This window comes from Panthera tigris, chromosome B4 (genome assembly GCF_018350195.1).
Source record: "Panthera tigris isolate Pti1 chromosome B4, P.tigris_Pti1_mat1.1, whole genome shotgun sequence".
NCBI lineage: Eukaryota > Metazoa > Chordata > Mammalia > Carnivora > Felidae > Panthera > Panthera tigris.
In genome coordinates this window covers 78567562-78582008 of record NC_056666.1, presented here as the reverse complement: position 1 = coordinate 78582008, position 14447 = coordinate 78567562, and the positions used below count along the sequence as shown (strand labels likewise).

The 14447-nt window shown below is 40.4% G+C and overlaps 1 protein-coding gene across 4 annotated transcripts in view; it reads right to left on the bottom strand.

The window, feature by feature from the left end:
- EIF4B (eukaryotic translation initiation factor 4B) overlaps positions 1-13443 on the bottom strand; it is a 28066-nt gene extending 14623 nt beyond the window's left edge. The window contains exons 1-4 of one of the 4 annotated variants that reach the window (XM_007081362.3): positions 13334-13443; positions 4726-4863; positions 3467-3675; positions 344-460 (exon numbers count right to left, since the gene is read on the bottom strand). In XM_007081362.3, coding sequence (XP_007081424.1) covers positions 344-460; positions 3467-3675; positions 4726-4863; positions 13334-13346 — 477 coding nt within the window. In that variant the 5' untranslated portion in view covers positions 13347-13443. Of the gene's footprint in view, positions 1-343; positions 461-3466; positions 3676-4725; positions 4864-12670; positions 12759-13333 lie in introns of those variants that run through there. The other 3 variants (XM_007081363.3, XM_042992363.1, XM_042992364.1) reach the window with 3 other exon arrangements.
- Positions 13444-14447: the final 1004 nt, after the last annotated feature.

Below are 14447 nucleotides of genomic sequence, written 5' to 3'. Positions count from 1 at the left end.
CTGTGTCTCCCTCTCTCTCTGCCCCTCCCCTGCTGGTGCTTTGTCTCTCTCTCAAAAAATAAACAAACATTAAAACAACAATAACAACAACAACAAAAGAGTTGGTGTGGTGGGTTTCTTCTGTAATTTTCCACCTAAGTACCTCCCTGAATGATTGGGGCCTACGGAGTTTGCTCAAGTGAAGTACGACTTGCTAGATGTTGAATGTTAAGTGTCACACGGTGCTTTTCTTTGTAGATACTATGACAATCTTTGAAACAGCCAGTGACCCGACCAAAAATATATTGATAAGTGTAAGACTGGTTAGCTCCCACCCTCAAACTCCCCACCTTATTTATTTTACCTCTTCGTTGAGGCTCAGGGCACTGAGCAAAGAATCCAGGTCCTCAAACTCAGCGTAACCAAAACCTTTCAACCTCTCTGGATTGCTGGGTTCACGTGGTAAACGCACTGCACTGATCTGAAGGAGTAAAGAAACAGATTTCCCAATTAAGTGTTCTCGTTCATTTGTTCCCCCCACCCTCCCAATCACTGCATATGCAATGAATTTCTCTGAAGAATTCACAAAGAAGAACCTGGTGGTTTCCAGGAGGAAAACTGGTGCAAAGGGATAGGAGAGAGACTTCACTATATGCCATCAGACCTTTTCAATTAGAACAGTACTAAATTAACCCTTAAAAAAAAAAAAAAAATTAACACGAATTCAGAGTAGTCCCTGTATCCCTGACTTCTGTCTCATTCTACAGGTCTAATTTTTAGTTGTTTTCTAGGTGGTCTATTTTTTAAAGACTTAATTATCTGAGAAATGTTACTGTCTTCGTATACTAACCATCCTTGGCTGAATCAAACATTGGATTATAAACTCCCACCAGCCTTACTCCCTCTATTGAATTCTGAGATGGCAAACTACTGAATTTTTACTCTTGAAATACAAGAAGAATTTACAGTGACCTGGTTTTATTTTGAGGTTACCTTGTGTTTTCTAATTGTAGGTTTGCAGAATTCCTCGTTTTAAAGTTTCATAAAACTTTACCTGGCACAAAATTTTTTATTATTTACAACAGGGTACGTACTCTTCATTTCCAATTTTAGAACCATTTTGAAACACCTCTATCTTCTGACCATCTTTTTGATGGCTTCCACATATTTTCTCACCCTTTAACTTTTTTCTTTAGTATTTTGCATGTATTCAAGTTATTCTTCTGCATCACTGATCTGATACTTTACTCTGGCTCCTGAGATACACATTTTGTTATAGTCTCTTTAAATTCTAGTTTAACTCAACTCCTGAATACAGCAGAACAAAATATGAAAGGGAGAAGTAACTCCAGGCCAGTTCTAAAGCATTCAGTGAAAAGCTTGAATGGGTCAGAGGTTATTATTCAGCATTCTACAGAAGAGGCCAAGAAAGTAAAATCAAAAACAGGTCAGCCTTCTAGCTGTACTACGTATTTGTACAGAGAAGATGATCTGTAGGTGGCAATAAAAAAATAATCACATTGTGGGGTGCCTGGATGGTTCAATTCGTAGAGTGTACAACTCTTGATCTCAGGGTTGTGAGTTCAAGCCCCACACTGGATGTAGAGATTACTTAAAAATAAACTCTTAAAAAAAAAAAAAAAATCACATCAGAAAAAGTACCCATTGAAGTTGGTGGCCCACTGCAGAGAAGAGGATCTAGGAAGGGAGTCAAAAAACAAAGTAAGAAGAGAATAGATCTTTTTTTTTTTTTTAAAGTTTATTTATTTTGAGAGAAAGAGCAAGCAAGTGAGCTTGTACAAGCAGGGGAGGGGCAGAGAGAGAGAGGCAGAGACAGAATCCCAAGCAGGCTTCACGCTCCCAGCACAGAGCCCAATGTGGGGCCTGAACCCACAAACTATGAGATCATGACCTGAGCCAAAATCAAGAATTGGATGCTTAACAGACTGAGCCACACAGATGCCCCATGCAGAGAGTAGATCTTTAAAGGAAATGCACCTTAAAACAAACAAACAAACAAACAAACAAACAAACAAACAAACAAAGGTAAAACCTACCCTCCACGTGGGGTGTCAAACTCACAATCCTGAGATCAAGAGTCGCATGCTCTGACTGAGCCAGCTAAGTACCCCAAGTCCTAAGTATTTTATTTTTTTAAAGTTTACTTTGAGAGCGAGCGAGTGGGGGAGGTGCAGAGAGAGACAGAGGGAGAGAATCACAAGCAGGCTGTGCACTGTTAGCATGGAGCCTGATGTGGGGCTGGAACTCATGAACTGCGAGACCATGACCTGAGCCAAAATCCAAGTTGGACACTTAACTGACTAAGCCATCCAGATGCCCCAGTCTTAAGTATTTTTAAATCCAAGTTTGGAAAAAGGACTTCTCCTGAGCACCTCTATACTCACTTTTCCATCTTTTTGAAATCTAGATCAGCATTCCAAACATCCTCTCTTAAGCTTTTTAAGATGGCCTATAATCACCGTGAATTCCACTATATGTGTCACCAAGCTCACAGAACCCTTAATAATTTTAGCACACTATCATTAATATAAATTACACATCTCCAACTTCGGCTCAGGTCATGATCTCGTGGTTTGTGGGTTCGAGCCCCACATCAGGCTCTGTGCTGACAGCACAGAGTCTGGAGCCTGCTTAGGACTGGGTCTTCCTCTCTCTCTGCCCCTTCCCCGCTCATGCTGTCTCTGTCTCTCTCAAAAATAGTTAAAAAAAACGTTAAAAAACACTAAAAATTAAAAAAATAAAAATTACACACCTTCTCAGCTGCAAGTATTCATATCAAACATTGAAAAGTGATTTTGAGGGGTACCTGGCTAGCTCAGTCAGTAAAGCATGTGACTCTTGATCCTGGGGTTGTGAGTTTGAACCCCATGTTGGGTGGAAAAATTACTTAAAAATAAAATCTTAAAAAAAGGATTTTGATAGAAGCCTGAAGAATGACTGAGTTCAGAGGAGCTTTCCACCTTTCAAAACAACTGAGTATATCATTTTTTAAAAAAGTAATGTATGTGCCCAATGTGGAGCTTGAACTCACGACCTGAAGATGAAGAGTCCCATGCTCCTAAGCCAGCCAGGTGCCTCTGGGTATATCACTTTTAAGATTTTTTTCCCCCCCAATATATGAAGTTTATTGCCAAATTGGTTTCCATACAACACCCAGTGCTCATCCCAAAAGGTGCCCTCCTCAATACCCACCCCCCCATCACTTTTAAGATTCTTAATGAGAAGAGGTATAGGTTCCTGAGAGATTCTTTCTGTATCAATAAGGTATAAGACTGAGATTATGATTGGTGTGGGATGAGAATATTTTCAGCCAAAGGGTCTAAACACCACTTAGTCAATTATATACCTATTTCTTCCAAGTCTAGACACAACCTCAGAATCTTTCTCAGCTTAGAAATTCAGACTTGGTCACTGCCAATTTGCTACTCTCCATATTGAGTTAATTGCTGTAAACCTTTACACTTACATTTAATCCTCTAAAGAATTCCTTAATGGAATCTTCTGTCACATCATAGGGCAGGTTCCCTAGAAAAGCAGTATAGGGTGGCGATTTTGGAAGACGGCTCCGGTCGATATTGGGTTCCCGAGCAGCCCGTGGAGCAGTGGGCAGGATGGAACGGTCAATTGGAGGTGCCCTATACACGTCATCATCATTACTGTGCCAAGTGGTTGAAACTAGGATAGAAAAGTGGATGTTTAAGAAATCAGAGCAAACTCCCCTCACTGTTGCTGGAGAATAAAAAGATCCATGCTAAGTACCCAGTATTAAATAAGCCACACCAGGAAAAAAACAGATAAAAAGGCACTTAAATAAATGCATTTTACACAGAGAAAATGCTTCTGAAATGTCAGTATCAGATTAGCAATGCAAAAAACTCAGTATTCACGGTCTCTTGGTTTCTAGAGACCTTTAAAGACCCAGGCTTTTTATGAACAGAATCATAGTAACTCTTATTCCTTATACAGCAAAGAAAAGTATCAACTATTTATGGAATGTTACTGTGTGCAGGTATTTTATATTCATTATATCCCATCTTATCTTTATAACAACCCTGTGAGGTTGTTCCCATTCTACAGAAAAGGAAACTCAGATTTCAGATTTAGTAACGTGCCCAAGATTACAAAAATGGCATAGTAGATGGTAATCCTAGTATAGGCAGGACTCAAACCAAGGTCCCTCTCATTCCAAATGTATTTAAACATTATTGACAACTCTCATATTCCTAACTTTTTGGGTGGACAAAGTGTTTTCCTTATGGTTGATCCCCCTCTTTACAAAAAACAACTCAATTCCATCCTATTCCTCAGACCATTTTTGTTTACCCATGCCTTCATAAAAATAGTTCCTAGAGCAAATTATTCCTTAACTCTGGGTATAAACAGCTTATAGATTATGCTGTAATAACAGGATATCATAGAATTTTAGTAATCTAGTCCTTAACTTTTCCAATGAAAATGAGGATTAAAAGCCTTGAGAAAAGTATGTTAACAAGAGGGAGAACTAGTACTAAGTTCTCCTGAATCACAATTTCAGTCCCTCATCATGAACTCTTATCGCCTAAACCTAAAATTCTATGAAATACACAAACTTAGACCTAAGGTTTTACAAAACGATTAAATTCCTTTCAGATTACATGTGTGAACCATTATTATGGAATGAGTTTTGTCTCAGAAGAGAATGAAGAGAATGCAAATTTCAAGCATGATGGAAACTAAAAAAATTACCATCTCCTTCCAGGTCGTCTGTTTCATCAGCCCAGCTGACTGGTTTGGGGACATAAGTACTTCCTCCCCCAGTCCCTCCATCCTCAGCCAGAAAGTCTGTTAGGGAGATAGTTTTCCCCTTCTTATTCTTCTTTTTTGCTGTTTTAAAAAAGCAAAAGATTATTTACCATTACTTGGGTATTTAAAAGAGTTGTACAATGCGCTGTGAAAAGAAAGCAACATAGGGGCGCCTTGGGTGGCTCAGTCGGTTAGACATCGTACTTTGGTTCAGGTCATGATCTTGCAGTTCGTGAGTTCGAGCCCTACATAGAGCTCTGTGTTGACAGCTCAGAGCCTGGAGCCTGCTTTGGGTTCTGGGTCTTCCTCTCTCTCTCTGCCCCTCCCCTGCTTGCACTGTCTCTCTCAAAAATAAAACAACAACAACAAAAGATTTTCAACATTAAGACTGGGATGGGGGCAACCTTTTATTTTCTACTATATTCACTCGTGTATCATTTGAAAATTTTAGTTTAGTAACTACTTGGGTTTAAGACAGGTGAATACATTTGTAGCTTCTGGTATACAAAGAACTAAAACAAAACTCCTACCCCTAATAACATATTCTGAATGGTATTTATGAGGATTGTTTGATACTTGTAAAATAACCACACAAAGTAGGAATCATTGCTATCAATTTACAAAAAAGAAAACTAAGTCTCAGAGAGGTTACATGACTATCCTACAGTTACAGAGATATTAGATAGCAGAGCTAGAATTAAACCCAGGGTTTTGGATACCAAATCTAGGGCTCTTCCCACAGGAGCCCCAGCCTCTAAGAAGCCTGTTAGTAGTTCTATTGTGTGTGCGTGTGTGTAATGGGGGGGGGGGTATGATTAAGACTATACAAAACTGGATCTCCCTGCCCTCTAGGAAAAAAAATTCTCTCCTTCTTTACCCTAACACCACATATGAAGATGAGATAGGGCACTAAAGGTAAAAAATAAGAAGCCCCTAAGACCCAACACATTTGAATGTTCTGTGTTTATGAAATCTTTAGGAATTTCCAAATGGTTCTATTTAGTGGACTAACCTTGGCTCTCTATCTAGTTCTCAAAACCTCTTCTGAGATGGCATCTATCAACAGCTAATGCAGAAGAGCCAAAAGGACTAAATAAAGTTCTAAGACTGGCTCCTGAGAGTAGCCCCTACATACGAAAAAAGCACGCAGCTTTTGTTGTAACAAAGATCAGTTTCATGGTTTTTATAATCATGAGCTCCTCCTCCATGTTGCAATTCTCATCTAATTTTCAGTCCAAGAAGACTAAAAATTTGTAACATGATGCAACCATTTGTTTAACTGAAGGTTGCTCTCACCCAGCACCTTTCTTTAAAATCCAGCTTTAAGGAAATAAAGATGACCTGTTTGCTATGTTACGAACAGCCTCTGGACGCACTAAGAAGGGTCCTATAGCATTGATATTGCCCCTAGCTTTATGCAAAAGGCCTAGGAAAAATTTTAACAAGCAAATTTGGACAAGACATAAAGCATACCTCTGAGGTGGAATGCTTATTTTTGTCTTTTCCATACCCTGTAATTCAAAACAGTGTTGGGGACTAATATAATGCTAGCTAGAGATCCTTGTTACCCTCATGGGGTTTAACCTAGTATCATCAGCTAGTACCAAATTATTAATCTGACTGGTCACTGGGGAAATAAAAATAGAACTGATGGTCATCAGTCCATACAATGAAGTAAAGTTCAACATAAAGATAATTTGGTTAAAGCATCTCTGTCCCCTTTGTTCTGTATGTATATCTAATACCAAAAACAGCAGAAATCTGGAATTAGCCTGTTCTTTGGTCTGATTTTGGCTTATACCAACTTTCTAGATCGTAGTTTCTCAACTTTACCCCTTGACTTTTTTTTTTTTTTTTTTTAAACCCGTGACTCTTGACCAACACATCTCATACTCTGCTTTAATGTTACTGGAAATTTCAAAATAAACATCACAACTAAAAATAATTAAAACACTGTTTATTTCAGAATGTCTTTTTTATCGCTTCTCGGCCTTTTGGCTAAGATCAAGTGCAGAATGTCTTTTTAAATCACATATCTCTCTTTCCCTTGGGTTCTTTTGCTGTCCCCTCCAAAAAATTCCGGTTGAGAAATCACCAGATTATGGATGGTCTTCATTTAAAGACAGGCTGAAATTCTTTCACAAGATCTGTAACTCATCTTTCTTTAAATCTAGTAGCAGCACTGACTTAGTCAAAATATAAACAGATTTAAAGGAATTAACTGGCCCTTAAGAAGTAAAATCAGTCAACTAAAGTGGGTGCCAATGTTTGTTCCACTATTTTACTCCAATAACTGAGAAACGAGGTTATCTAAATCCTCCATGCCCTTTGCTCATCCAATACCTGGGCCCATGACATGTTTAGGATTTCAACAGCATTCTCTGTGTAAGTAAAGCATTGTTTAATGTTCCAGGTTTATCAATCCCTTGCCACATGATTGAAGTGGTCCAACTCTTAATTTCCTTTAAATCTGATGTGAATTGGGTTAAAAAGTTAAACCAACCACCTCAAGTAATAGACAATTAAGTGTCCCAATTATTTAAGGCCAAACTACATGGATTAAGGGAGAAAAACACACATCTCAAAAATGTTATTAAATCCTCTGCCTGCTGACTTAATTACTACTACAATTTACCGAACAAGCACTAGGTACTTTATATACTCATATAGATTAAATAAAAGAGCTTAGAAGAAAGCATTTTCAAAAACATTTAAGTCTACAAGTCCTTAAACAAGAAATCAAACATTTGTTTCCTTGATAAACAGGGTTTCTTATAATAAATGAATACAACTAGGGATGCCTGGGTGCCTTAGTCGGTCAAGCATCCAACTTCTGATTTTGGATCAGGTCTTGATCTCAGTCAGGGTTGTGAGTTCAAGCACCGCACTAGATGGGGAGCCTGCTTAATAAAAAAAGTAATACAACTGATCAACTTAACTCTTAGAGTTTCTCAAGTTCTACACCATTGACATTCTAGGCTAGGTGATTCTTTGGGGTGGGGCTGTTCTGTGTACTATAGGATGTTTAACAGCATCTCCAGCCTCTACTCATCAGATGCCAGCACCAAAACCCCCACCCTGCTGTGACAACCAAAAACGCCTACAGACACTATCAAATTACCCCTGCGTGGGTGAGACAAAATTATCTCCTGATTGAGAACCACTGGTTTAAGTGGGTTGTACATCAATAAATAAAAGGACAAACAAAAGGGAATGTTAGCCCCATATAAAAAACAGGATCCCTTGGGGCGCCTGGGTGGCTCAGTCAGTTGGGCGTCTGACTTCGGCTCAGGTCATGATCTCATGATCCTTGAGTTCGAGTCCTGCGTCACGCTCTGTACTGACAGCTCAGAGCCTGGAGTCTGCTTCGGATTCTGTGTCTCCCTCTCTCTCTGCTCCTCCCCTGCTCATGCTGTCTCTGTCTCAAAAATAAATAAAAACATTAAAAAAACCCCAAACAAACAGGATTCCTTTAGTTTTCTCAGAATGTCTTCCTGCTATCACTCCATTCTTTTACTAAAAATACCAACTCACAGATACTGAAGTGACAAAATTACTAACTAGCTGCTACATCTTTATTTCAAAAGAGGACACCTTAAAGCACTATAAGCAATAAAGCTTATTTGTTACACAATGCAGTCCTACTTCTGCATCTTTAACTCTTATTTCTTATTTAGGAAGGAGAATTCAGAAAGCTCTTAATGTTCAGATAAGGCTCTGTCAAACCTTAAGTTTCTTAATTTTAGATCTTGCCAGACTAAGTCCCACTTATTTTATAGGGTTATCAATTCTGAATGTTAGTAGCTACAGACTAAGAAATCAGAAAGTGTCATAAAAACCTGTACAAGATCACAGCAGCATTATTCATAATAGGCAAAACCTGTAAATAACCCAAACTCGTATCAAACAATGAATGCATAAATAAAATGTAGATGTCCATACAATAGATTTTGCAATAGAAAGGAATGAGTACCCATACATCCACCAATATGGATGGATGCTGGAAATATGCTAAATGAAAGAAGTTAGTAACAAAAGTCCCTGTATTATATGACTTAATTTATATGAAATGTTCAGAATAGTTGTAAATACCAAGAAACAGATGGTGGGAGAAATGACTTCTAATAGGCAAGGCATTTCTTTCTGGGTAGTGAGTCTTGCCAAACCCACCAAAATTAAAAATGAATTGGTGACTAACAAATGTTTCCTTAAAGAAACAATACTGTACAAATGCAATCAGAACACCTATACCAGAGTGCCTAGAACTAGACTAATTCCACTGCTGTTTAGAGCCCACCCATGACAAGAGGTTTCATACAATGCAATATCATGATGTTAAGCAGCCTCACCTTTACTGCACTATAGCTGAGCATAGTAGAGAATAAAAACCAAGTCAGAACTCATAAGCTTCACCACCTCAACCACCAGTTGTTACATGACTCAACTTGCTTCACACGGACACAATCTTAGCAAAATGCCCTATCATCTTCCCCTTACTTTTCCACACTCAATTTGGTCATTTACATAAAATAAAGCAAGCACCCAATACGCATCATGCTAACCACTACACAAAGAACTTAGAACCTTTCTGTAAGTGAAGAGCTATAAAAATTCAAATTGACTTTGGTGTGTGCACTTTTAAGTGTACTTACACATAATTAGAAATATGCACTTGTTTTTTAAAAATAATACTCATCAATTCTTTCTCCATCATGAAAAGTGAATGCATTCTAGGATGTTCTGAGACTAATACAAAGTGGCAGAATATTCTATCAAGCCACACATATGGTATGTGAATTATACCTTAAAGCTGTTTCAAGCTTTATATATGTATATATATGTATACATATATATACATGTATTTATATGTATATATATATTTTTTAAAAATGACATTAGTTAGAAAGAAACACTATGTATTACTTTGACACTACTTCCTGTTTTTGTCCTTGAATTTTTATGAGTTTTAATCTTGGCCTTCTGAATCTGGGTATCCTACTCCCAGAATAACAAATATATGGTAGAGGATGGGATCTGAAGATAGGTAATACAGGTAGCCCTCACTTTTCAAAAGTTTGCATTATGTCACTTTGCCTTTATGATTTAGACTGTTACCTGTTTTCCCTAACCAAAAGAAATCCAAAAAGGGTTTTTGCTCTTACAAAAACAAAACAAACAAACCCAAAAAGCAAAGGGGCACCTGGGTGGCTCAGTTGGTTGAGTGCTCGGGATATGATCTCACGTTTTGTGAGTTTGAGCCAAACGTGCATTGGGCTTGCATTGGGCTCTGTGCTGACAACTCAGAGCCTGGAACCTGCTTTAGATTCTGTGGCCCCGCCCTCTCTGCCCCTCCCCCTCTTGTGCATGCACACTCTCTCAACATTAAAAAAAAACAAACAAAAAAAAAACCTTAAAAAACAAAAACCTAAACCTGTTTACAAAAAAAAAAAAAAAAAAAAAAAGCGAAAATAGCTTTCAGGATTTGTTTTCCAGTGAGCCATTACAGAGGCAGAGCACACTTCCAACTGAGAGTGGCACATCCAAGCTTTTTCCCTCAGAACTATACTCAGCATCAAGCCACCATAGCTTTGAACTGTGTCTGTGATCATCTGTGCTTTATTTTGTTAGCAAGACATGTCCTAAGGTATCAGTAAACCTTGAGATTATTTTTTGGGTTCGGGAATGCTAAAAAAAAAAAAAAAAAAAAATCATTAAAAACTAATGGTAATTGCTTCTTTGCTTTATTTTACTTCAGCTTACAAAATTCTCTACTTTTGGGGTATCTGGCTCTTGATTTCAGCTCAGGTCAAGATCCCAGAGTCATAGGATCGAGCCCCGTGTTGGGCTCTGCACTGAGCATAGAGTCTCCTTGGGATTCTCTTCCCTCTGCCCCTTTCCCTCCCAACCCTCTCTCAAATAAAACTAAAACTAAAACAAAACACAAAATGCTCTACTTTACTTTTGGGTAGCAAGGGAAACCTGTATGTGAACAGCATATAATGAAACTATTTTGAACTATAAGGACCAGCACTGTATGAAAAAAACTATTGGGACACCATCCTCTCCCCGTGAAAATAAACAAGATGACACACATGGAATTTTTAAGTTAGGTAAATTAAAGGTGTTCTGTGCATACAAGCACAATTTCCAATTTGAAAGCATTTGTCTCAAAAAATGTTAACCTATATCAAACACATTTGATTCCCTGTCAGTAAAGACAGCATTTCAGTAACCTGCTCCTGGGCACTTTCAGTTCTTGAAAATCAATAATGGTTCAAGTGGACACTGGTATTGCTGTGAAGAATTTTTCCGTCTCATTTACAAAAGGACTGTGAACTTTTATTTACTTTTGAGAGAGAGACAAAGCGTGAGCTGGGGAAGGGCAGAAAGAGAGGGAGACACAGAACCTAAAGCAGGCTCTAGGCTCTGAGCTGTCGGCAGAGCCCGATGTGGGGCTGGAACCCAGGAGCTGTGAGATCATGACCTAAAGCGAAGTTGGATGCTTCAACCAAATGAGACACCCAGGTGCCCCAAGAATAGTCTCATTAACACGGCCATATCTGGGAACATTGGCCACTCAACAAAATCAATGACAGGGAAAGTTTCAAAGTTGGAAAAGAAATTTGACAAATCCCAAATTCCTCAAGGGCAGACTGTCAGATGTAACCTTGTTCTCTCAGATACTAGTATAGTGTCCCTTTACGCATACTACAAAGCTAAAAAGATTTACGGAACCAAATTAAAGACAGGAGATAAGGGCTTCAAAGGGGGTAGAGTAAATGTGGAAGAACAGGAGAAGGGGACATCACTAAGCAAATTCCTTTAACCAGTCCAGATTTCACTCAGTTCTGTAAAATGAAGGGCACAGATTGCTAATATGTCTTCCAACTCTAAAAGCGCTACAAGTTATGGTGAAAGGGAATACAAGCTTTTCACCAAATTATGACAGCTGCCAAGATGGCAAATTCAGGCCAAGTAAGTACTCTAATTTAGATGAAGTTTTTGGGTAGATCCCCAAAATGTGACGACATAGAAGCCAACCTTGTTACTTCCAAGTTGACAGCAGATAAGAGTCAGGAGCCTCAAAGATTTCAACCTTGCTCTGCTACCTGCAGCCATGTGACCTTGAACAAATAATTTCATTTTTCTCAGCTGGGAGACACCACCATCTGCCTACATTATCTCAGAGGATCAAATGAGACAACACAACACAAAAATGCCTGGCCAACTGTCAAGTGCTACATCAATAAAAGGCATTATGTTCAAATGCACTTCAATTCCCTCAACATATTCCAAAAACACACATAATTCTTAGCCTAGGTTAATAGAGAAGAAATTCTTGGTGAGAAAGGAGTGTCCAGAGATAGCAGGGATTCGAGCAATGTTTCATACAATATATGATCATGCGGGGGAAAGAAACCATATTATCCCCCAAACTAAAATGAATGCTGAAAATGCTCCACACCCCCCACTGCCAATGAGAAAAGCAAGCGGACTTGAAGGACACTGGTATTCCTTACTCCAAACTCGTCCAAAAAGGAAACTTACTCTATCCACTAGTTATTATTTTAAAACTACTCCCCAGGAGTTGTGCAGTTATCTTTAAAACAAATAAATAAAGCTGAACTCTACCGTCGGAGCTACCCAAATAAACCAAAATGGAAGCTGTCAAAGGATCTAACCTTGTTCACCATTTTATCCATCCCCAAGCTAGAACTATGCCTAGCTTATAGTTTGCGGTCAGTAAATACGTACTAAGAAAAAAACCCTAGAGGAAATATAGGTCTCCATCCTTGCTTTTTCTCCTCCAACACGTGGGCGCGCCACACTGGGTTCCCCACCCCCACCTAACTCCAGCGGCTTCAACCTCCAAGCCTTACAGATTTACCCTTAGAAGAATGCATAGGCCGGGCCACACTCTAAAAAGGGAACAGCAGAGAGTGGAAGGACATAAGGGAAGGCAACACATGCACGTAAAACCTTCCCATCTGGACTCTCGCGCGTGCTTTTAAGGCGCGCCGGTCGCCGCTACCCTCCTCTCTCTCTCACCGCGCACGCGCGTCGTCGCCTTCCCCCGCCCCTCCACCGACTCGCGCTCGTGTTCTAACTGCCCCCCCTCTTTATTCCCCTGCCCCCACTCCCGTCCGCAACGGCCTCGCGCCTCGGAGACGTAGTCTAGTGTGCACCCGTCCGCGCGCCAACCGCCTCCTTCCTTCCTCCACGCGGACACAGTGCTTCACGTCTATGAGAAGGCCTCACGGCTCCCACAGATCTTTCTGCGCCTCATCACTCCAACTCAAGCCATTACTCCTCGCTCCAACCTCGCGCTGACGGGGTGAAAAGAGTGTGAGGGGGGAGGGGAAGGACACGTTCCCCTCCCCCCAAACATCCCGAGGCGATAACCTAACATGGCCAAGCCGCCAGCCTGCCGCAGCCCCAGAGTCCGAAGGAAAGCGGTGCCGCCCGCTCCCCGACTCCAGGGAATCAGTGGATCAGGCTCAGAGAGTAGCTAATGAGCCTGGTCCTTGGCCGCGCTCGGCCGCTCACTCACCTGAGGCCGCCATGTTGGGAGAGGGAGAGAGAACGCAAAGGACCCGGATGAGGCAATCACGTGATTATAGCGGGAGCGTCGGGCTGGGAGACGCGAAACTGGGAGGGGGCGGGGAAGTGAGGAGGGAGACAGGAGGCGGGGCGGTGCTGCTCTAGGTTCGTAAAGCAGCGCGAGGAGGTGGTGCGACGTCCGACGGGAAGACCTTCGCGACATGTGGCCAAAGCGGGGGGGGGGGGGGGGGGGGGGGGGGGAGCCTGGGCTGTCGCGAAACCCCTCTCGCTTTACGTAGGACTGCGCGCGGACGAAGGGGCGGGTTTCCCTATCTGCCGACTTCCGGCCAGGCGGGTAAGCGGAAGGGGCGGGGCCCCCGGGCCCCAGTTGTCTGGGACCGAATGGAGGCGGGCTGGAACCTGGAATGGGAGTGCCACAATTGACTTTATGAAAGGGAAGATTCTAAGTTTGTTTTCTTTTTATTTTCCACGTGTGAAGACATATGTGGTTAATTTACTGAGCTTTAAAAAAAGTAACTTTCTGGTAAAGCAAAACAAGTCCAATATCTTGCATAAGGATGGTTTTAATTGGGCATGTTTAGAAGAAATAAGAATAACAAATATCGAACATTTAATTACCACGAACTTTTACCTCATTTAGTCTTTCATTTTATGGGCTAGGTTTAGTCAAATCCAGGCGCTATGATTTCACAGCCAAGTGCTATCCGTGCTTTCTCTAGTTAATGCTACGTTTTATTACATATTATTTATATGCTGTATTAGTATTTTATTCAACGGGAATTATCATTGAGCGACTACCTTCTGTCAGGCACTGTTTATTGGCATTTTTTGATACAACAGAAAGCACAGCTCCAAAGGATGTAATAATGAATGGTCCACTGAGGGAAAGACAGACAATAAGCAGTGAATAAATATTATAAATTATAAGCACCCTGCAGATAATTAAGGTGATTTTATTAAAAGATGATTGGGTGCAACTGAATTTTTAAAATTTTATTGTTATTTTTTAATGTTTATTTTTGATAGAGCATGAGCACGAGAGGAGCAGAGAGGCGGACAGAGGATCTGAAGCAGGCTCTGTGCCGACAGCAATGAGCCCAATG